The sequence below is a fragment of the Brachypodium distachyon genome, chromosome 1, assembly GCF_000005505.3.
Source record: "Brachypodium distachyon strain Bd21 chromosome 1, Brachypodium_distachyon_v3.0, whole genome shotgun sequence".
Lineage (NCBI taxonomy): Eukaryota > Viridiplantae > Streptophyta > Magnoliopsida > Poales > Poaceae > Brachypodium > Brachypodium distachyon.
This window is the reverse complement of record NC_016131.3, coordinates 62,409,699-62,433,312: the sequence shown is the minus strand read 5'-3', so window position 1 is coordinate 62,433,312 and position 23,614 is coordinate 62,409,699. Positions and strand designations below refer to the sequence as shown.

Sequence of the window (23,614 nt, the reverse complement as noted above, 5' to 3'; positions counted from 1 at the left end):
GTGCCTGTCGATTTGCAAATTAAAGTCGCTTGCGTTTCAGCTAACTTTCCTTAATATACATAGACAGCGGGTATTATGATCAGCAATGCACATCCATATCCTCCTACGGACAATGCAGAAGAGCACACATGAGACAAATACTACCTCCGTCTCATATTAAGTAATGAAATATTACATGTATCTAAACATTTTGGATATAAATATATCTATATTTAGACAAATTTTAATCACCGAGAAAGTACACAACAAACACCAAACGCCATAGGTTGTATAGATACCTCGCTTTTTCCCATGCATGTTTCCAACGGCATCAGATTTTACCGTCCCCCATGTCTACGTTCAATGAACCAGGCGAGATTTGGAGTCACCTAGATAACACGCATTCGCTAAAATTGTATTACACCGCCTTCTATCCTTTTTGTTTGTGATCCCAGAACGGAAACCGTCCAGGTTCATGGAAACAGGAAGATGCTAACTTTAGCTCCTGTTCATGGGGAGGCAATTAAAACAATCATGCAAAATCCAACAAAGAATGTCTCAACTTTGACTAAATTTGAATACATCTATACATTAAGTCATGTCTAGATATATTCAAATTTTGACAGACTTGGGACATTTTTTGTTGGAGGGAGGGAGTAGCTGAGTTTCCTCGAGACGGCCGTTGCTCCAAATCACTAGAATTAGTAAGCAAGATCCATACCAAATTGTGAAATCACCAAAAGAAAACGCTCCTGCACTTCAGGCTGCGGCCCCGGCTGTTTGGGGCCTATCGCCCCTGCCGATATCCAAAGGCTCCCGCTAACGAGCAGGGAGAGCCCGTAGCCGAATCCAATGTGTGGCCTTGAAGATAAGGTGCATGTATGCTTGCACAACCAGGTAGCATAGCTGAATGCAAGGTGGCATAGACGGATATCAAAGGTGCATAGTAGTGGCCGCCTACACGCTTGGCACCTTATGTTAAGTTTATGCTCTTTTCCGTTTCTCTAAACAAAATCTAACCTGCAAACAATATGAAACTATGGTTTTATCAAAAACAATATTATTTATGTAGTTCCGGATAGCCAAAAGAAAGCCAAAACTCACATTCGAATATGAGGCTTGATCTTTTTCCCTGACCCATTGAGCCAATTCCCAAACAGATTAGTAATCGAGGTCGGTGGAGGTAAACTAAAAGTAATAGAAATAATGTGCCACACAATGCGAGCTAAAGAACAAGAAAAAAAATATGTTCTATAGTCTCATCTCGCAGAAACAACATTTTAAGCTCCCTTCCCAATTCCTTTAGCCAGGTTTTCTTTAGTTAAAATTACTTTGTGCTCGAGAAACCACATAAAAATCTTCATTCTTTTATGAAATTTTTAACTTTCAGAGGTATTTTCGATGACAAACCATTTGCTCTTCCATAAAGTCAGCGTACAAAGACTTTACAAAAAAAATTCCGAAGGAAGAGAGACTTCAAACAAATATATGTGGTTCACCAGAAAACGGAAACATCATCAAGCATTGGACCAAATGCAACCATATTGTCCATTTGTTTCCAGTTAGGTTCCGTCTAAAACTTATATTTAGAGAAATTGTCACAAAGACTGACAACAGAAACGTTTAGCCGCACAATCTGAAATAATGATTGACATCATTTGCAAACACAACATTTTGGCTCCTATAAACAACTAAGTACCGATTTCTTATTCTAGTGTAATGTCACATACAAATAACGAAAAGTTATCATTGATTAGGAATTCATTTAAAAATACTAAAACATTTCCAATATACAAGGTGCATCTTCAAAATCATGTACTCCCTCCGATCCTAAATTGTTGGATGAAAATTTCCGATATACAAGGTGCATCTTCAAAATCATGTACTCCCTTCAAAATAGTAAAACATTTCCGATATAACTAAAACAACGATATGAATTTAGAATCGGAGGGAGTAATCACAAAGGATCTGATAAGTGTTGGATGAAGCATTAAATCTCATGTATTAACTAGGTATCATTTTTCTTGGTGCATTGGCTAGTCAAAAACATAGCAGACGACGCATTGGGTGGTTTGAGATGAGAGGTGGTAAAAAGGAGAGAATGACATTGTATATTGAGATTTCAGGATTTTTAAGACGGACCTTGTATACCAGAATGGAGATAATAATATGGAGTTGTAAGAAACTAAATACGATTGAATATATTTTCGGGCAATTATACGGGACTTCGTGGTAGTTCGTATGGAGAGTAAGGGCCTCTCAATGCTCCAAGGTGTACTGTATCTTAAGATGCTACCTAATCAAAAATCCAATGTGGCACTTTCTTTAAAGAAGAAAGAGAGAGGTATGTATCTTAATCTAGATGCAACTCTTAGCGCTAAACCCAAAGTAATTCATAATTTCTCTCTCACAAAACATAATAGATAAGAGTATGTTTAGATACGACAGTAAGATACAAAGCATTAGAGGAGTTGTATCTAAACATATACTTAATATTGTAGATACAATGTAAGATATGATGCATTGGGAGTGCCCTAAAGACCACTTTAACATCTTATCTTCCTAAAGATACTAGCAGTAATATTATCCATACTTATCATGCAAAAATAAACAATTCATATTACTTTTGGAGCATCCTAAAATTCGGCCACACAATTATTGTCGCCGTTTCAAGAAGCAAAACATTTTTTTTTTGCAGCTTCCGCCACGTTATAAACACCTCCACACCCCGTCTCCTGAACTTCCCTACACACCAGATTCCACCTTACTCGCCTGCACCAAATTGAAGGGAAGTGAACTGCAACCGGATCATGATCTAGAAGAAGAGGAAATAGATATAACTTCTCTCGGATTCTTCAGGGTTACTAAGTTGGAGAGTACGTTATAAGTTGGAGACACAGGCAACATAAAATTTCTTCAGGTGGATACGACAGATGCAGGGCATGGTGAGGAGATTCTCTAGGCTGGCTGCGGCGGTCAGGACGGCGGACGTGCCGAGAATGCCGGCCTTCTACCATGTGCCGCTTCCCTATGACGGCCCGACCGCCGCCGAGATCGCCCGGAAGCGCGCCAAGTTCCTCAGCCCGTCCCTGTTCCATTTCTATTCCAAGCCCGTAAGTCGGCCTCCTTCTTTCCCGCATGTTGCTAGTAATTGTGCCAGTATTATTCAGTTGGAAGTTGGAACTGTGCTTAACCAAAAAGAATTGTGCTGTTGTAATGTTGTTCTTGGATCATGCAGCTGAATATCGTGGAGGGAAAGATGCAGTACCTGTACGACGAGCACGGCCGGCGTTACCTGGACGCGTTCGCTGGCATCGCCACCGTGTGCTGCGGCCACAGCCACCCGGACATCGTGGACGCGATCACCGCGCAGGCCAAGCGCCTGCAGCACTCCACCGTGCTTTACCTCAACCACGCCATCGCCGACTTCGCCGAGGCGCTGGCCTCCAAGATGCCCGGCGATCTCAAGGCACGCTTGTACTTTTGTAGCATTTGTCGCGTTGCAAGTAGTGTTGCTCGTGCGTTACCTTGACCAAGTGTGTTTCAACGATATTACGATAGGTTGTCTTCTTCACCAACTCCGGGACGGAGGCCAACGAGCTCGCCATTATGATGGCGCGGATGTACACCGGCTCCCACGACATCATATCTCTCCGGAACTCCTACCACGGCAACGCTGCAGCCACCATGGGCGCGACCGCACAGAAGAACTGGAAATTCAATGTTATTCAGGTATGATCAAATACCAGCCGGAAGGAGGCACAGCGCAACTAGAATTGCTGAATGCTGAACCTTATCTTTGATCATTTCATACGCGTCGCCGAAGAGTGGCGTGCACCATGCCGTTAACCCGGACCCGTACAGAGGCGCCTTCGGCTCGGACGCTGAGAAGTACGCGCGAGATGTGAAGGAGATCATCGAGTTCGGCACCACCGGCCACGTCGCTGGCTTCATATCTGAAGCCATCCAGGTGCACCGACCAACTCACTGCCACAATGAGCTTCCTTCTCATGAAAGTAGTACTCCAAGTGGACATGACGTGAGCACTGAGCAGAGTTGATTAGTCCTTTTCCCCTTTCGCTGATATTAATTGCAGGGCGTTGGTGGCATCGTGGAGGTCTCACCTGGTTACCTGCCCCTGGCGTACGACACCGTCAGGAAGGCCGGCGGCCTCTGCATCGCCGACGAGGTCCAGGCGGGCTTCGCGCGCGTCGGCAGCTACTTCTGGGGGTTCGAGACCCACGGCGTGATCCCTGACATTGTGACCATGGCAAAGGTGCGCGACAGCAATGAGAGGCGCAGACTGCACACGACATCACTTGTCATTTTATTTCCTGATGATCACGGTTGGCATTTGCGACGCAGGGTATCGGCAACGGCATCCCTCTGGGCGCCGTGGTGACGACACCGGAGATTGCGCAGGTCCTGACCCGGCGCAGCTACTTCAACACGTTCGGCGGCAATCCATTCTGCACCGCCGGCGGGCTCGCTGTCCTCAAGGTGCTCGACAAGGAGAAGCTCCAGGAGAACGCCTTCATCGTCGGCTCCTACCTCAAAGACCGTCTCCGTGGCCTCCAGGAGAAGCATGAAAGTATGTGCATCTGTTTCACCTGGTCCTGCCATTTTTAATATTTATTGGACGTTCTCACAGTGAATTGATCTGATTGTTCTTGTAGTCATTGGTGACGTGAGAGGAACCGGTTTCATGCTCGGTGTTGAGCTTGTGACCGATCGGCAGCTCAAGACCCCGGCAAAAGACGAGATTTGCCGTGCCATGGAACACATGAAAGGTAGTACTTGGCGATTTCTGTAATTTGCTCCCACTTGGCGGCAACCTGAATATTAATTGAGTACAAAGCATTATATTATTAAATTTTGCAATAGTGGTGTTCTCATTTCTGACGATGGTTTGGGTTGAGCAGACATGGGTGTTCTTGTGGGAAAAGGGGGATTTTACGGGAACGTCTTCAGGATCACTCCCCCTCTGTGCTTCACCAAGGAAGACGCTGGTAGGTTGCTCCATCCAGTTGGATTCCTGTGTTGTATAACATTTAGGCAGATATTAATGTTCCTACTTGGTAATGAATGCAGATTTTTTCGTTGATGTGATGGACATCGCGCTGTCAAAACTCTGAACAGGCACTTGCAATGGGCCTCTGGCTCGGAGATCTGAAAATTAGGTTCTGCACTTTTGAACAAAAAATGAAGAATCGGTGAACGAATCTGGCCTGATGCAGCTTGTATAAGACAAACTTGTAAGGAGTATAAGATATTAATTTGGCATCGAGACGTCGATAGTGTTTGCCTGTCTGGAGAGCAGTATTTTGGCAATTTTATCTTCTATTTGTCTTTTCACTTCATCTTGTTTTATGAAGTGGAGTAATATAGAAGGAGGTGTTGTTTTTAAAAGCTGTCTGCCATCCATTCATTATCACTACTCCTATAATGAGGCAATTGGTGGCGGTGGTATGTAAAAAAAACTCACCGCCTCTGACCAGTGCAAATATAGTAGCGTTTTGTCGGTTCTCCACAGGGAGTGAGTTCTGAGTCACAACAACTTCTCAAAGCTAGCCTCACATATTGTTTTGGTTGCAAATTCAGAACTAAAACAAAGTGATAGCTACAATAACTTATGTTTTTGGTGTTTTTTGGTTTATAAAGTTGAAGATTTAACACTAACTTAAGCAACAAAATCAACTACAGCAAGCAGATTACTTAGAAAGGGAAAAAAGCAAGATGTTTTAGACAGGGAAGAGTTCAGATCTGAGGAGATATAAACTGAATCACAGATTAAACAGCACAAACACAGAGACTTGAACACTTTGACTGAATTTTAACTAGAATTCAACAGCAAGAACATGATCATGAAGTACACAAAACAACATAGATCTCAGCACAATTTCACTAGAAAAGGAAAGATTACATCACTTAGATCTCAGATTCAGGTTACACACAACAGCAAGTAAGCAAAGAATTAAGACAGGGAAGAACTAGACTTTGTCACCGATTAGCTTAAGGAGAAGAAGCAGGGAAGTAGACAGGGAAGATTGGGATCTTCAGGGCTTCATCGCTAACAGGAAATTCCAGCCCTTTCCATGGCTTCCTTTCTCTTCTCTTCTCTTCTCTCCTTCCTACTTTCCCCTCCTTCTCACTTTTCTCTCCTCTTGGTTGTGTCTCACGCAGGGGCGGTACAATGCCATACATGCTCTCCTATTTAAGCAAAGAAGCTCTTGCTTTCCTAAGCTTGATGCTGAAGAAGATCCTTCTTTTTTCACACCTTTTTGCTTGATCACCCCTTCTAGCTTCTTCCTCTCTTTGCTTTCTGCTCCTTTTTGCTTCATGATGTAGTAAAAAGAATATTTTGGTGCCTTTTCGCACCCTTTTGCAAAAGAACAAGCAATGCTGTAAAATGGCAGATTTGGCCGTTTATGAATTAATTAGTTCAAATTCAAATTCGAAAAGCTCAAAATTAAGCATGATCAGCACCAAAATACATGTAATTTAAACTACAAAATGGGTACTGATCAACCTCTAACATAAACAATTTGATCATTAAATAATTAAGATAGCAATGATCTTTTCTATCAAAATTATGATAAAATTACAAGTGTCATAAATATATAATAGTGTTTTTAATTCAATTTATCTTTAGAGAGCAGTTTATTTTATTTTATCCGTAACAAAGCACGGGTATCTCGCTAGTGTATAATTAAAACATAAAGCCTGCACGCTAGAGAGATATAAGAAGATAAGCGAACACCAAACTGAATCGTCCTATTTGGTAATGGATGCAGATTTATTTTGTTGGTGTGATGAATAGTTTTAAAAACCGGACAGGCTCTCGGTTCAGCTTTTTACCACTCGAACCGCTGGTTCACTGTCTGGTTTTAGAAATGCTGCAATAAACAGATAAAAATGTATTCTACAATCCTACAATGATATAAAAGAGGCAATCGGTAGCGGTGGTCTGTCCCCTCCCCGCCTCCTTCTGTTGTAAGAAATGATACAACATGCGAACCGAACAGATTACGTAAGATTGTGAAGTTATGTGTTGACTTGTGATGTGAGCCGGAGACAACATGCAAAACGTACAAAAAAGTTGCAATAGGAGTTTGCTGACCAATATTTTCTCCATGCGGTCTACAAGCAACGTTCTTGAGAGCAGGAAAAGGAAGAAGAATATTTAGCTAGCGGAGCCCATCAGAACCAACTTTTCCTCCAAGGCAAAATTGGAAACAATCCCGCACCACCCGATGCAGAACGCACGTGCCAGATCAGCCCATTAAGAGCTTCCCTTCCTCATTCCGACCTTCCTCTGTTCCTCCCTCCCGTCCACGACCCACCCGCTTCTCCCTCCTCCCCAGTCCCGTTCACCAGCCGCCGCTTCCCTGCGCTCCGCTCCACGAGGCGCGGAAACCTACGAGAGGGCCCCGAGATGGCGATGGTTCTGCGGCGCCTCGCGGGCGCGTCCGGCTCGCCGTCGGCGGCCGCACTGCTGTTCCGCCCGGCGCTGACCCGCCCGATCTCCACCGGCTTCCGCGAGGAGCGCGACACATTCGGCCCCATCCGTGTTCCCAGCGACAAGTACGTGGTTTCTAATTTCCCAGGATATTGCCTCGATGATCTTGTGGGATTCGTAGCGTTAACCAGTTGGGTGTGACTTTGATCTGTTCGTGTGCCGGGCTTGGTTGATCTGGATGTTGCTGATGTCCTTTTTTTGCCGGTAGGCTGTGGGGGGCGCAGACGCAGAGATCGCTGCAGAATTTTGACATCGGTGGCGAGCGCGAGCGGATGCCGGTGCCTATCATCCGCGCCTTTGGCGTGCTCAAAAAGTGCGCCGCTAAGGTATAAAGCGAGTCTGTTCGTTTAATAACTGCGTGTGTATGAGAGGATCGGGGCGTTATATGCTGCTTGTCCTTGCAGAGCACCGCAAGCTTGGAAGCGATTTTTATTTCTGTAAACAGTTGGTGGCTATGTAGCATTTTACAGTAGGAGGAAACCGTTATTTTGAAATCACTGGATCTTCCTGGCTAAAAATGAACTAGGCTAGTTTTGTTGCAATTATATTTTGTTCCATGGAGTACAGGGCAAAGAAGTTCTGTATTTTTACTGACTGGTTTCAGTTTGCTTCTAATCTTGCGGTTAATCAAATACCATACAGGGTATATGTTTCGTATTTTGGTTTCGAAAAGTCAGATTGCACTAACATTTAGAAATATTACTTAGTGCCCTGTTAGTGTGGATAGAAGATTCTGAGTAAGCCAAGATTTCATTTAGGTGGTTTGTTTTGATTCTTAACTAGTAGTATCATCTATGCATGGAGGGCTTATCAAAGCGCTTTTGACTTTTCAAGGTGAATATGGAGTATGGCCTTGATCCAACAATTGGGAAGGCAATAATGCAGGCAGCTGAGGAGGTCGCGGAAGGAAAGTTGGATGATCACTTTCCGCTTGTTATCTGGCAAACTGGCAGTGGCACACAAAGCAACATGAATGCCAATGAGGTCCGTGTCCTACACATGCAGCAAAGCATGTATTCATTCTGTATTTCATGATCACTATTATTGTTGTGAATAATATGGATTGGTAATCCTTGCCAAATGTGAGTAGTTCTACAGTCCAAACAATGGGCAAACTTTATCGATTGGTTATATGAAAAAAAAATTGTTAATCACTAAGTTGATTCTCTTGTGAACATGTAGGCTCAATTTGGTTTTCATATGTTGTGCCATTATTATTTATGATATGTTTCTCCAGGTAATTGCAAATAGGGCAGCTGAGATACTTGGACATAAGCGTGGTGATAAGTTTGTACACCCTAATGACCATGTGAATAGGTCGCAGTCCTCAAATGATACATTTCCCACGGTAAGCGTTTGCTACATTCTTATCTTCATTTCACTGATTTCCTCTGAAGGTGTATGTGTCATATTGTTGAGGTTTTCAGGTTATGCACATAGCAGCAGCTGTAGAGATCAATTCAAGGTTTATCCCAAGCTTGGAGCAGTTACATAAGTCACTCCACTCAAAGGTAAAATGTTCTACTTTTCTTTTGTGGCATCATTAACTATAGTGCCAGTCTTGTACCTTTAATATAGCAATTGTGCCTATCTTTTCACTTATGGACTTGGTTCCAGTTTGTAGCAGTCCGAATCTTAAACCACAATTTACCTTCAAACTTGTCTCAGCTTCTACTGTTTATTCAGACTTGTGCCAAGGCATTCAATTTCAAGACATTTATACTTAAAAGGAGTGTGCTGAAACTCTCGAAGGGAATTTCTAGGCAGCCTAGACAAACAAATGTGTTAGAATTTAAAATTTCAGAATGGCGAAGCTTTTATCTGCCCAATCTTGGATACTTCTGAGTTTTGACTTTACTTGAGAACATGTCTTGGCTGCATTGTAGCAGCTGCTTACTCCATACAAACCGCTCTAGCGGCCCTCTGAGGACAGAAAGTTGGACACTGTCATTTCTTTGTTCAAATTATGAACAAGGCTCTAATGTGGTGTCCACGGAGCCATGGATCATTTGGGGGAAATTCCTACATGCTAATGGATAGATCTTCTATCTTATCCTTATACTTTGATTGCTTTTTTAACATAATGCCTAATATCTTTTGTGCTCCCATAAATTCGAGGCATTAAATTTCTGATTTAATCTATGGAATTATTTAATCTATATTTTCATTTTTACCTATTTGTGTATTGTTCTGTGGGTTGCTTTTCCTAATTTCCTTTCTGATCTAATTGTCTGTAACGAAAATGTGTGGATGGAACAAATATCTGTTGTCGTTGTCCATTCCACTTGAAATCTTGTTGCATCGAGAACTCAGCATTTAGATACAACTTTCTTTTGCTGAAAACGCAAACTGTAATACACCATAAGGCATAAACACTAGAAACGGTAAGATTGAACACTTCGCTTGCTCGCCAATTGTTAGGAATGCGGCAAGAAGAACAACAAAACAAAGTGTGTTGACCATTCATTGGCTTAACCATTTCCCTTATTTATCATAAGCCACTATTCTGATTTGGTCTTTGGATGGCATAATACGTGTTTGGCATCAGTAAATAGATGGCATGCGGTGTGTTTGTACATATAGCACATAGTAAATATGAGGTTCTGATTTGCGCTTTCTTTGTGCCTCCTTATTGAAAATGACACACTGCTTGGTTTGTTTGAGAAAAAGAATGATGTTCTGATAAATTTTCCAACTTGGTGATACAGTCTGATGAGTTTAAAGACATTATCAAAATTGGACGTACACACACCCAAGATGCCACCCCTTTGACTCTTGGTCAAGAGTTCAGTGGTTATGCTACACAGGTACGATTCTCCCAGCATCTATTATCATCTTATTGGTAACTATATGCTTTAGATTGTCAGACAGATTTATCGATTGTATTGTACCCTGTTTGCAGGTGAAATATGGAATTGATCGAATTGCATGTACCTTACCAAGGATGTATCAGGTACTGTTCTAATGTTCTTCCACTTCTCAACTGGCACACGGAAATTAGTATCTGCTGACATTTTTCCTTGGAGTGCAGCTTGCTCAAGGTGGGACTGCAGTTGGAACTGGCTTGAACACTAAGAAAGGGTAATTACAATTGTTTTTGTTTCAGATACATGTTGCACTCATATTCTTCCTCATTAACTTCGTTTTAATGAGTTTAATCTTTGGTTTTCTCTAAATTACCCCCCTTTTCACAATTTTCTATTAGTTTATGACCTCTCCTTTGTGAGGGAGAATCTTTGTAGCCCTGTCATCCAGGAATAGTCCAGATGAAAAAAAGACTGCAAGTCTAAAATAGTTCCGATGCTCTCAAATTCAAGGTTAACCCTGTCACAAAACCATATGTACGATATTTGGTCTTAACTAATTGAGTACGAGACATGAAGAATGACTTAGGCTCAGTTTGGCATTGCTGAACTGTGCTGTGCTGAAATTATTTTATAATCTGCTGTGAGAAAATACACACAAAAGCAGGCAAAAGTTGGTTAGCCAAACACAAAAATAGGGATAAGCTGGTTGAATAAGCTAAGCTGGATTATCATAATCCACCGCAATGCCAAACTCACCCTTAAAATAAGCACTATCCCAAATTTGTAAGTTGTAATGGTTACCTCTTATTTATATGGTTACATAAGTTATTGTTACTTCCTTGCATTTCTGAACCTCTTTGTGCATGATATTTGTTCTACTTAGTTAATATTGTAATTGATGTTTCAGATTTGATTGCAAAATTGCTGCTGCAGTGGCCGAGGAAACCGATTTACCTTTCGTGACAGCAGAGAACAAGTTTGAAGCTCTGGTTAGTGCTGATGTGCACACTTAACCTGATATTGCCAATAGCGTTGGAGGTTCCACACAAATTCATTTAAGATGGCATGTGTAACTGAATTGCGGGGCACATGTTAAAATGTTCACACAACATATTCGCAGAAAATGGTCCATTTTTAAGTAAAGCATAAAAACAAGGATTAGGTATTTTTCCATGAAAGATGATTTTTTTTTCAAGATCCTTATTAGGTATTAACCTGCAATAGTTAATATTCACTTTGAATATTTTATTTCATGCTAGTTGTTGAGATTTGTCGTCTGTAACAGCAAATGCCTCCTTTATCTTGCTTGGGTTGTGCAGTTAGAATGTGGGAAGCTTCTGCTTTCTGTTTGGTCTACTACTCCCTCCGTCCGGAAATAAGTGACTGATTTATAAGAATCTATACAAATCTAAGTCATTTATTTCCGGACGGAATGAATATATTATTACATAATTATGTGCTAATCTCATCATATTTTTCGCGAATAGGCAGCTCACGATGCTTTTGTTGAGAGCAGTGGTGCCGTTAACACAATTTCTGCATCACTTATGAAGATAGCAAATGACATACGTTTGCTGGGAAGGTCATTAGTCCAATCTTGTAGCCTTTTCTAGATAACGAATAATTTTCTAATATTTTGTGTAGCTGCACTCAACATTTCTAATATGATCACAGTGGCCCTCGATGTGGACTTGGTGAACTTAGCCTACCAGAAAATGAGCCTGGGAGCAGCATTATGCCTGTAAGCAGTATATCCTTGTGTTAATTTGTTTGTTTCAGCATGTTTATCGATTAGACCATTCTTGTCTAGCTTTGTTTTGTAACTGCTTGTTTTTGCAGGGAAAAGTCAATCCTACCCAGTGTGAGGCTCTGACCATGGTTTGTGCTCAGGTGTGCTAATTGTACCATGTTTTCTCATTTGATCTATGCAATAGTCTAATTGATTTTCTGATATTTGGTCTATATGCTTTTATGGACAAGTACCGTGCTTATGTGAAAACTGGAAATACTGTTTGTTTCTCAGTTTTAGGTCATTTTTGTACCCATATATACCTATGATATTCAGTGGCTGTATTAATTTGCTATCTTACATTCCTTTCCATTATTGTTTTTCATCTGGATTGCTTTTGTTTACTATCTAGCTGGCTTAGGTGTGCAGTAGGACTTTCTGAGGGATGCACAGTCCTGAGTTTTTGCAGGGAAAGAATACATAGATCTTACCTATTTACACAATGGCTTTTTACCTTGCTTTTAAATTAAACTTTTCATAAGAAACCTGACTATCAAACGAAAGATACTACTGCATTATAGCATGTTTCATCTGCCTGTGTTCTATATAAGAGGAGCCTTTAAACAGTAGCTTCCGTAAATAATGCATTTGATACCTGACTGGTCCTGTGTCTTAGATTTTATGTACTATCAGTCTCTTTTTTCGTATCATTCTTGCTAAGATATTTGGGAGCAAACATTTGGTGGCATATAAGGAATTCCCCTTGTCTCGCCATTGATCTATATAATGAACATGGTAAACAACTCTTGTTTGGATTTGTGATATTGCAGGTTATGGGTAATCACGTTGGTGTTACAATAGGTGGTTCAAATGGCCATTTTGAACTGAATGTTTTTAAGCCAATGATTGCAGCTGGATTGCTTCGAGTATGATCTCTATTCTCGATATGTTATGATATGGTTAATTAATTTATGGACTTTACTTTGCATAACCACAATAAACCCTTCTATAAATCTGTGTACCTCTTGTTACAGCGATTTACCAAATTCAATCTCATTTCTCTGTTGTGGCTACCGTGCTATATAATTTTATTTATGCACCATAACCTTTTTTCAACAGTCGTTGAGATTATTAGGGGATGCATCTGTGTCCTTCGAGAAAAACTGTGTGAGGGGAATAGAAGCAAACCACAAGAGAATTTCACAATTATTGCACGAGGTAACTATTGTCCTTGCACTTAAGTACTGCAGAAACACCAGCATATGGTTTTTTAATAAATAAATTGATTACTTTTTCTATCTTTGTCCAGTCTTTGATGCTGGTGACATCTTTGAACCCTGTAAGTCTAATGCACTATTTACTGTCTTTAACTTCATTTTTGTTCTAAAAATTGTGAGAATTCATGCTTAATTCTCAAATGAATGCAGAAAATTGGCTATGACAACGCTGCAGCCGTTGCTAAGAAAGCCCACAAAGAAGGAACAACACTGAAGGTGATTATTGCATTTCTTCAGTTTGCTCTGGTTGCTATAGTGCACATACTTTACCCTTAATGTGATGTGTGCACTTCACATTATGTCTGGATTGCCGGAACCATTGAATTTCCGCAAGGCATCACATTCCATGATCTTGTTATTTGGATTAGAATGCTTGATACTTTGATATTTAGATTTATTGCATTGCCTACCATCAACCTCTTCATTGCCTGTTATTGGTTTGGTATATCATCATGATTGTACGCATGCTAATGCCCTGTGCTTTATCTAATCTTTTCTATCGTACAATGTACCGCTAGGAACATATATTTAAATTACTATCATTAACCCCATTTTTTCTTGACTTTTCCAGGAAGCTGCTTTAAGCCTTGGAGTTTTGACGGAAAAAGAATTCCATGAACTCGTTGTTCCAGAGAAAATGATTGGCCCTTCTGATTGATAGCATCCAGGTTGGCACTTGGTTCCTAAACCTGTGGTAGTGTCATGCCTGTGCCGTGGACTGTCATACTACCTCAAGCTCATCCGTAAATAAAGCAAGCCGATTTCACACCTTCAATTCTTCCTCGCGCCCATTGGAGAGTTAATTTTGCATTAACAATGGTTTGATTAATTGGAATAGATGCCATCCATTTCTTCGATATCAGCATGCCATCTTTTCCCCCCCACATGGCATGTAATAAGTGATATACGGTGTTGTGTCCATGGAAAATATTACCATTCATCTTAAGAACAAATGAAAGCAGAGGGATAACATGCTACTTTTCTATCTGTATTTTGATAGAAAGGAAAGAGAATAATTACCATGCTTAGTTTATTTTAGCATATTTTGATTGGCACAATCCTTTGACCAACAATTGTGTCACTAATATGCAATTTATGTGACATGAAATTGAGGCAGCTAGATTCTTGTTAAAAATACTCATGATTTGTAATATATAAACTAAAAATTTATAACGACGTTTTCCTTGAGCACAGTGAAATATTGCATCTTTTGCGACGAACACAAATATTGCCTTGTTGATCGTGTAGGATCGTTCTAAATGCCACGAGACTTTTAAAATGTTTCTTTTACTAAAAGCTGCCGTTCACTCCAATCCACCAGGCAGTTGCTCAATTTTGCTTGTACGGTCCGAAACTTCCCTTCGTTCATCCTTCCCTGAACACGGAGCCTCAGATGCGTTGGATCAAAAACTGATTTAGTCGCCTTAGAGCATCTTGAAGACCTTCCTTATATTTGCTTCCCCAAAACCTCTATTAGGGATTCCTTATAAAAAATACCCTCACCAAATTCTCTTGCTCTTCAACATATTCCTCATATCTCATTTCATATATCTCATCAAGATTCGGAAAAGACAAATTAAGCTCTCTCCTTCCCACCATTTTCTTTCTCTCTCTCATCTCAGATTGATATGGAAATCCCCATGCCATTCCTCAATATGGGAAATCCTGAGCTCAATTTGGAGGACGGCGTGAGATGGGAAATGGGATGGAACATATGTTGGAGGGCTTTTTTTTTTTTCAAAATCCTCAAATTTGACTGTAGGGAATGGGATGAGGACTCTCTTGAAGATGCTCTTACAAATATTTTTAATCGCCTCCATAGTATCAGCCAGAACTATGTCATAAACTAGAACTAAGTAGTATTCACGTTGAACTAGTTTATGACTATCTCAGAACACCACTACACTCACGAGTGCTAAAGCCACTCCTCCACTGGTTTTGACGGGTTACGACTCTCGATGGTAACGATCAACGGAACCGTTAGTGGACACCCTTCAGGCCGGGTACGGAAAGTGTACTGGAACTCTTTCCGTTGATCGGTACCATCGGGGGTATCTACCCCCACCGTCCTGGCCACTCATTAACGCACATGGGGAGTTCATTTAATGTGTCTTATATTAAAGAGAGGCGATTAAGAGAAAAAGCATTGCTTGTATCTCTCTCTCTCATGTGACCACTGACAACTTTCATCTCTTTGTTTTTCTCTCTTTAGTGTCTCTCTTTTTCTGATTCTCGCTGACAGCTTTTTGCATGCGGCGTGCTACCATATTTTTGTTCTCACTTTTGTACCGGTTCGTCCGTGAGTACATTCTTGCATATGATAGGTACTTTATCAATTTGTAGTACGTGGCAGATTATGACGGGTACATCAAGGTACACAGAGATACATCAAGGTACCTCATCATCTATCCGTTCATCAAAACTTAGTACATCGTCTGTAAATACTATGTACATGAACTCATAATTATACTCCATGTACGAGGAAAAAAATCACAGCACAAACATTTATCAAAAATTAATACCTCGTCATGTACTCATGGTACATGATGGTACATCACATGTACCTTAACAATTTTTAAGTATCTCGTCATTTCAAGACCGTGTACATGAGCTCGTAGCAGTACATCATATACGAGTTCAAAATCACCAAAAAAAACAAATAATACTCCATCCGTTCCTTAAAGATTGGCATATTAGCTTTCATTAAGACAAATCTTTGAACACAAATTACTATGTCAAGATATGGTTTATATGACATGAAATTAGTATCGCTAGATTCGTTATCGAAAGTACTTCATGATACTTGTGGTTTCATGTCATCTAAACCACACTTTAACATAGTAATTTGTGGTCAAAACCTTGTCTTAATGAAAATTAATATGCCAATCTTTAAGGAATGGAGAGAGTACATAGATCGAACAAATTTTAGAAGATACCTAAAACATCGAGGTACACGAAAAAATCTCAATTCAAAAAAGAAACCAAAAAATCGAGTCCTCGGATGAATCCATCCATCCAAAGACGAACCCCGCGTACACTTCTTGGCGTCGGCGGCCAATTCTGGAGGCGGGGCGCCTAGATCTGGCGTCGGCAGGGCCGAGGGCGGACGGATCCGGCCCCGTCCATGGCACGGGGAGGTGGCCTAGCCCCCTCTCCTTCCCTCTGCAGCGGGTAGTCGCGGAGGCCGCGGCCTAGCTCCATCTCTCCTTCTGCTCCAGAAGGCACGTGGTAGCGCAGGGATGCGGGCGAGGTCGAGCCCAGGCTCGCCAGTGCGTAGCAGCGGGGGAATCCATGGCTGCCATGGTGGAGGTCGGCTACAGGTAGAGCTGCAAATTTTTGACACTCAGGGTACCCTCAGACTCTCCTTAGTTCAACCAAATGAACTAAAATTTTAAAATAACATGACTTTTTGAAAAACTAGTTCATTTGTTTGAACTAAGAAGGGTCACAGGGTACCCTAAAGGTCAAAATTTTGGAGCTCTAGCTGCAGGGAGACGCGAATATTTGGAAAGAGTTGAAGACGCGACGGAATCGAAGAGGTGGATGAGTTGAGGGTGGCGGCGGGCCGGCGGCCTTGCTGCTGGTCGAGGAAGGAGACAAAGGAGAGAGAGAAAACTGAGGCAGAGAGATGCGTTCTAAGGATTTCCGAGGAGAATAAGCCAGAGAAAAGAGAAAAAACACTGGTCCATCCATCCACTAATTACGTGAGAGGAAGATTAAGGGAAAAGGGCTGGACACGTGCTAACCAAATACGATGGGAGTAAATGCCCGTGGAGGTACCGAGACGTTTGGCATCTACCCTGCCCTGCCTAGTCAGCCATGGCATGGACCATCACCAATGTGCCAACTCTAGATGTCCATCACTGAAAGTTTGTCGTTGATGGTGCACTCTCCACTCTTTGGCGATATCATGACGCCTGTCAGTAGCATGATCCCTCGACCTCGGACGACGCCTCAACCGGTGGGTGAACTTGTGCAAGCCAATAGAGGTGCTTTGACATGGTCCCTTGTGGCCCTTGGATGAGTCTTTGCGCGGCCGTACCCGTTAGTGAGATACTACTCGATAAAGGGTTTTTAAGATAGTGTAAGCATTCAGTTCATCGTTTATAATGATATCTTGCACCATATGAGTTTGAAAGAAAATAAAATATCATTAAAAAAAGAGAAGAGAAATACTCATTGGTACCAGACCACTTGCCTCGACAATATCTGCACGTATTAAATAATTTTTTCACGGTGAATACCACTCCCAAATATGCATACCTACAAGATTTCTTGCAATAATAAACATTTTTGCGTCCCTAGGAGAAATAAAAAATTATGTATTCGAACAATGCAGAAACTGAATATTGATTATTATTATTTTTGTTGCTTTTTTTAGAGGAATTAGTTTTGTTGCTGAGAAAACTGAATTTTAATACTGGCATATTTGTAAAGAAAAGACTGCACATATGAACGTTAATGGGCTAGTTTGGCCCAGCCAAACACAAGCCCAAGACGGGCGACGAAACCCTAGGCAGCTAACTATAAAAGCCACCCGCGCCGCCGTTGGCGCAAACCCTTGGACCGGCTGCGCCTCCACCACAGCCACACACCCAGAACTAGGTAGGGGAGGAGAAGGAGAGGAAGCCGAGAGGCGGCGGCGGAGATGGTTTCCCTGAAGGTGCAGAAGCGGCTCGCCTCGAGCGTGCTCAAGTGCGGCAAGGGCAAGGTTTGGCTCGACCCCAATGAGGTCAACGAAATCTCCATGGCCAACTCCCGTGAGAACCTCATTCCTTTCCCCAACCTCGTCTTATCTATGTTTCGTGTGTCTCGTTGCGTCGCCATATGCGTGTACTTCAGATCTGATGCTCCTGTGCTGATCTGCGACCTCTTCCTACGACGATTCTGGAGATTTACCTTGTATTATTAGATTAGTGCAAGTAGTTCTGTTATCTCATCCGAGACTGGTGAACGCTGATTAAGTCGTGGTGTGGTTGTTTGCGCAGTACCGTGTTTCTTGACGTTTCGCAACATTAGACTGATGCTAGTTATTATGGTTGAGAATTTGCAGCACGTCGTGGATGGTTGCAACTGGGAGATAATTTTGTATATAAAGGGGTGATATCTGCAGTGCCGATGTGTGCTGTTTCCTTACTCCTGAGTATTCTATAATTCTCACATGGTATTGCTTCTTGTATTGGAATAATTTGGGGATACTGTGCGGGTTGGTGGTCACTTAGTTCAGGTGACGTGGATGAAGTGCGAATTGCATTGGAAAAATTGCTGAAAGCTAATAACCTTTATCTGTATAATATATGATTTCTTCCACAGTTACAACCCCATTTGTGTATCTATGGACTAGTGTTGGATCGTCATTCTCTTGTTCTGATGTTGTTCCCATCAATTTGATTGTGTTGGTAATTAATTGCGGTCCCCAAACTAGTTGTGTTATGCGTTTGAGTGCTGTAGTTTCTGTGCAATATGATCCATATCCTCAATAATTTGAAGTGTGAACTGTTTTGTGTGTGAGCAAGACAGCAAGAGGGTTATCTAATGTTTGTTCTGTTTTGTGTGTGAGCAAGACAGCAAGAGGGTTATCTAATGTTTGTTCTGTTTTGTGTGTGAGCAAGACAGCAAGAGGGTTATCTAATGTTTGTTTTCCTTGAGCAGGCCAGAACATCCGTAAGTTGGTTAAGGATGGGTTCATCATCAAGAAGCCCCAGAAGATCCACTCAAGGTCTCGTGCACGCAGAGCCCATGAGGCCAAGCAGAAGGGACGTCACTCAGGATATGGTATAACTTTGCCGCAACATTCATACTACTGTAGTATCAGTATGGCCGATAATCTGTATATTTACCTCAATTTGCTGTTTTTAGGTAAGCGTAGGGGTACCAGGGAGGCTAGGCTCCCCACAAAGATTCTGTGGATGAGAAGGATGCGTGTGCTCAGGCGTCTCCTTCGCAAGTACCGTGAAGCTAAAAAGATTGACAAGCATATGTACCATGACATGTACTTGAAGGTCAAGGGTAACATGTTCAAGAACAAGCGTGTGCTTATGGAAAGCATTCACAAGTCTAAGGCTGAGAAGGCAAGAGAGAAGACGCTCTCTGACCAGTTTGAGGCTAAGCGTGCCAAGAGCAAGGCGAGCCGTGAGAGGAAGATAGCTAGAAGGGAGGAAAGGCTGGCTCAGGTGAGATGATGTTCTATTGTTTCAACTTGGCTGTGATGGAACTGATGTTCTATGGTTTGAGTTACCAGTTCACAGTTCAACTTCTGCTAACAGCTCTGTCAATAGCTTGGTTGCTATGGAATGATATCATAATGATATGTTAGCTGGCTTCTGAATTTTTTTACTATCTGATATAATGTCTCAGAGATTTTATGTCGAGATGGATTGTTCAAATTTTTTAATCTACTATTAACTGTGTAAACAGGGCCCAAGGGAACATGTTGCACCAGCAGCAGCAGCTCCTGCTCAAACTGCAGTGTAAGCGATGTGATACTGTTTTTGTATGAAATCATTATTATTTTTTTGTTAAGGTTGCTGATCTTTTGCTTCTTCCTGATGTTGCAGTGCACCAAAGAAGGCAAAGAAGTGAAGATCTGACGTGACGTTTTGTTTACCGAGTGAAATCAGTTTGGTCTTAGCTAAATTTTGAAGTATGAACTGTTTTGTTCAGTATTTAAGTATCTTTATCCCAGATACCATGGTTACTATGTTTCGTGCTACTGGATGTAGTATTAGATGCTTATGCAAAGTTTCCTTTGAAATTGTGCTGGTGATAGCTCGTACGATTTTGTCCTCTTAACCAGCAGCAATTGCTGTTACCCTTTGTGACGTGCTCAAATTCGTGTTCATATTGACCTGTGATAACTAGTTCGGTCCAACTCCTATCAATGGGACTCTTCATAGTGGAAGCCAATTTGATCATGTTCAGTGTTCATGAGTTAGTGGGAACCATGGATTTATAAAGGGGAAATTGGCCAAGGCATACTGTTATTTTGTGGTCTTTGTCCAAACACACTGCTATTTGCTGAAACACACCACCGGTCCAAGAACCGGAAATGCTGACAAATTTTGTAATGAAATAAATGTCCAAAATTGGCACATAGGTACGGATTGAAATGGCCATAATTTGAATTAGACAAAAAAATATATTCAAAACAGCCTTCCCAAGCAAAAAATAAAAATGTAATGACCAAGCAAAGAAAGTCAACTTTCTGTTTTTGGATCTGCGGTGTGTTTCAGCAAATGGCCATCCCGGCCAATTTCCCCGTTTAGAAAAGACGCGGACATGTTGTTCTGTTTTTAATAGAATTGGTTTCACAAATGTTAAAGGTAGCTGTGGTGGTCCAGTGAAGATTGATTGGTTAACAATTGCGAATCATCTGTTGCTTGTATAACCTTAGGCTGATGATTTAATCCATGTAACAGGACTTTATATTACACTAATTATATCACTAGAAACTTAAAATGTTGCATTTTCTAACGGTATAGCCCTTGAGATATACAATTTACATTATATGAGTTGAATTATCGATCTAGGGATACACGCATGCCCTTTATACCGAACCAGGTGTAGAAGATATTGTAGTGAAATTCCAATTATACCATCCAAAAATGATACTACAAGAGAATACAGATTCAAAGCTAAAGGAAAAGCACCGAAGATTATGTCCAAAATTGTGCCATTTACAAAGCTAAAATAAGCTCTGAAGACTATGTCAGTGATTTCTTCAAAATGTTTCTGTACAAGTTAGCACACAATGAGGTTATCTATCCAGTGCCTGGGCAGCTAGCTTAGACTAAAACAGATTCTGAAGACATAGACCCTCCTATATTCCTTGTGCACCCTGGCAGAAAGAAGAAGAACATGAGGAAAAATCAAGATGAGAAGGAAAATCCACAAGGCAGAGGAAGAATGACAGTCGTCACATGTTCCAATTGTGGTAGGCAAGGACACAAGTACCCAACATGTTCACTTCCACTAAAGGCTGAGCTAGCAATAAGGAAAAACAAGCACAGGGTTAGCATTCAATTTATTTCTGCAGAAATTTAATTTAATTTATTGTTAACTAATGACTGTCATCTATTTCTGCAGAGTAACAGAGTTGAGCCCCAAGACCCTAGCCGTGCTGCTGCTCCTAGTAATGCACCAGGATCAACCCCAGCTTCACCTAGGACCAGGTCAGCTACTAGGCATGTTGCTGCTGCTCCTGCTAATGCACCAACATCAACCCCAGCTTCACCTAGGACCAGGTCAGTTACTAGGCATGCTGCTGCTTCTGCATCAAGATAAACACCTGCTAGGCCAAGATCAACACCAAGATCAAGAGCAACCACAGCTGCAGCTCCTAGTCCAGCACCTGCTCCAAAGAGGGTAGCATTCAAAGCTCCAAGGGCCACAAGTAAGGCAGCTGCAGCTCCTCCAGTTGGCCCAATGACTAGGAGAAGGCAAGCTGCACAGGCTGGACCATCTACAGCAAGACCTCCAAGGACCACAACTGGGCAAACACTTGCTAGATACAAGTCACCTGAATTTCAGAGGCAGAAGCTAACTGTGAAACGAAAGAGGGTGGCAGGAGGCAAGTTCATGGAGTACTTCACAGCAAGTGGGAACTATTAAGTTGGCATGTACTGTTTGAAGATGTAAGTCCTATAATGGAACTTATATTTTGTGGAACTGTAATCCTATGATGGTACAAGTATGATGGAACTGTAAAATTGTCATTTTGGCACTGTTGTGAACTGTTATGATGTAATATGCACTGCTGTTAGTACTTATGCTGCTAAACTGATGAAATCTGGAATAGGGTAATCTGGAATGCTGTTATAATCTTGTTCTGGAATGCTGGAATCTTGAATGCTGCTATAATCTTGCACACATACATACATGCTGTTATAATCTTGTTCTGCAATGCGCAATTCTCTCATTACTTGCACACATACATACATGCACTGCTCTTATACTCTTGCTGGAATTTGGAATGCTGTTAAATGCACTGCTGTCATCATCTTTCATTACTTGCATACATACATACATGCACACACCAGGATTTCATGCACATACTAAAGAATACATTCATTGCACATACTAGGATTCAATACATATGAAAATTCATTAGTTCAAAGGTGCTACAACAGGGCTGGAACAAATATTCATTACACATACACACATTCAAATCCATTACTTCACAGCTAGAGTTACAACTAAAACACTAGCTAAGGTAACTGCAACTGTAACTGCTATCATGAACCAATTTTCATATTCCTACAGCCGGCAACGAAATGACCTCCTTTTCTACTTTGCAACCTGCTCCATCTCATGCACCATGTCTGCAATCTTCAGCTCTGGTTTCATCTTCTCATCGACAGCTTTACTCTTCTCTGCACTCAGTTTCTTCAGATCTTGGACCATGAACATCACATCCTGCGCGCTAAAATAAGGAGTTGATTCAACTCTGCCCCATAACTCAGACAAAGCATTCTCCATGTATGCAGGCCACTTCGGATCAATCCAGTACACGTAGCCACAATCTTCCATTTCCTGCACCAAATCCCCCAACACTAACGGATTAACACTAAATGATGATCTAGGCGCATGGCAAAATAACGGATTAACACCAACATTTTCCCACATATGCACTAATCTTACCTCAAATGGACACCCAAAAAACCGTCGGCCGGTTGATTTCCCTTCCAAAGACACACGGCTCATAGGAAGAAGCCCGTGCCTGCAACGAATTCCCAGGCTACAATCGGCTTGGCTAGTTGGCAAATCATCGGTGTACAGCGGCAGCTTCGTTCCTAGCCCGCGCCCACCCTGTCCCAATCGACCGCAACACGCCCGCTTAATCCATTGCATCTCCCCCAAATCCCCCAAAATCGCACAAATCCACCAAATCCCCTAACTTTGCTGCGTGGGGAAGAAGATGGCGGCTTACCGGCCCTTCACCAAGCAGGCGGGAATCCTGCACCTCGCTGGAACTCGCCCCCATCATCCTCAGCCGCGCCGCCGGACCCGCCGTCGATTTGCTCTGGATTTAGGGTTCCAGGGACAGGGCAAATGTCGGGGAACTGGGGAAGAAGATAAGAAAAAAAAGAGGGGCTGCTCGTTAACGGGTCGGGTCGGGCGGAAACCCGTTAAAAGCTGACCTGGCACCTTACATGTGGCCCCATCCGGTCAGTTTTATTGTCAAATGTTATAACCCGTGAGATTTGGGCAAACTGATAGTAATTATCCCTAGAGTAGTGGCAAAGTGAAGTAAGCCTCTGAAGTGGTGGCTCTCTGAAACTCTTGCCCCTAGAGTAGTGGTTTT

At 41.8% G+C, this 23,614-nt stretch overlaps 3 protein-coding genes across 4 annotated transcripts; all 3 read left to right on the top strand.

The window, feature by feature from the left end:
- Positions 1–2,706: 2,706 nt before the first annotated feature.
- On the top strand, positions 2,707–5,511 carry LOC100821851 (alanine--glyoxylate aminotransferase 2 homolog 3, mitochondrial). The gene is made up of 9 exons (XM_003557906.4): positions 2,707–3,092; positions 3,218–3,448; positions 3,541–3,711; positions 3,806–3,949; positions 4,076–4,255; positions 4,345–4,570; positions 4,656–4,769; positions 4,902–4,988; positions 5,071–5,511. Exons 1-9 carry the CDS (start codon positions 2,913–2,915, stop codon positions 5,112–5,114), a joined length of 1,377 nt encoding a protein of 458 aa, XP_003557954.2. The 5' UTR covers positions 2,707–2,912; the 3' UTR covers positions 5,115–5,511.
- Positions 5,512–7,296: 1,785 nt separating this feature from the next.
- On the top strand, positions 7,297–14,427 carry LOC100821540 (fumarate hydratase 1, mitochondrial). Its single transcript, XM_003557905.4, has 17 exons — positions 7,297–7,563; positions 7,707–7,824; positions 8,333–8,482; positions 8,736–8,846; positions 8,926–9,009; positions 10,207–10,305; positions 10,401–10,451; positions 10,530–10,579; positions 11,213–11,294; positions 11,793–11,887; positions 11,980–12,046; positions 12,145–12,195; positions 12,865–12,960; positions 13,154–13,252; positions 13,344–13,373; positions 13,462–13,527; positions 13,883–14,427. The coding sequence occupies exons 1-17, from the start codon at positions 7,415–7,417 to the stop codon at positions 13,967–13,969; spliced, it is 1,485 nt and encodes a 494-aa protein (XP_003557953.1). The 5' UTR covers positions 7,297–7,414; the 3' UTR covers positions 13,970–14,427.
- A 3,422-nt stretch (positions 14,428–17,849) lies between these two features.
- On the top strand, positions 17,850–20,152 carry LOC100821238 (60S ribosomal protein L19-3). Of its 2 annotated transcripts, XM_003557904.4 has the most exons (5): positions 17,868–18,071; positions 18,964–19,086; positions 19,171–19,484; positions 19,729–19,781; positions 19,869–20,152. In XM_003557904.4, exons 1-5 carry the CDS (start codon positions 17,960–17,962, stop codon positions 19,891–19,893), a joined length of 627 nt encoding a protein of 208 aa, XP_003557952.1. In that variant the 5' UTR covers positions 17,868–17,959; the 3' UTR covers positions 19,894–20,152. The 2 variants fall into 2 exon arrangements, with proteins under 2 accessions (XP_010228646.1, XP_003557952.1); XM_010230344.3 differs by having other exon boundaries at positions 17,850–18,071; positions 18,964–19,484.
- Positions 20,153–23,614: the final 3,462 nt, after the last annotated feature.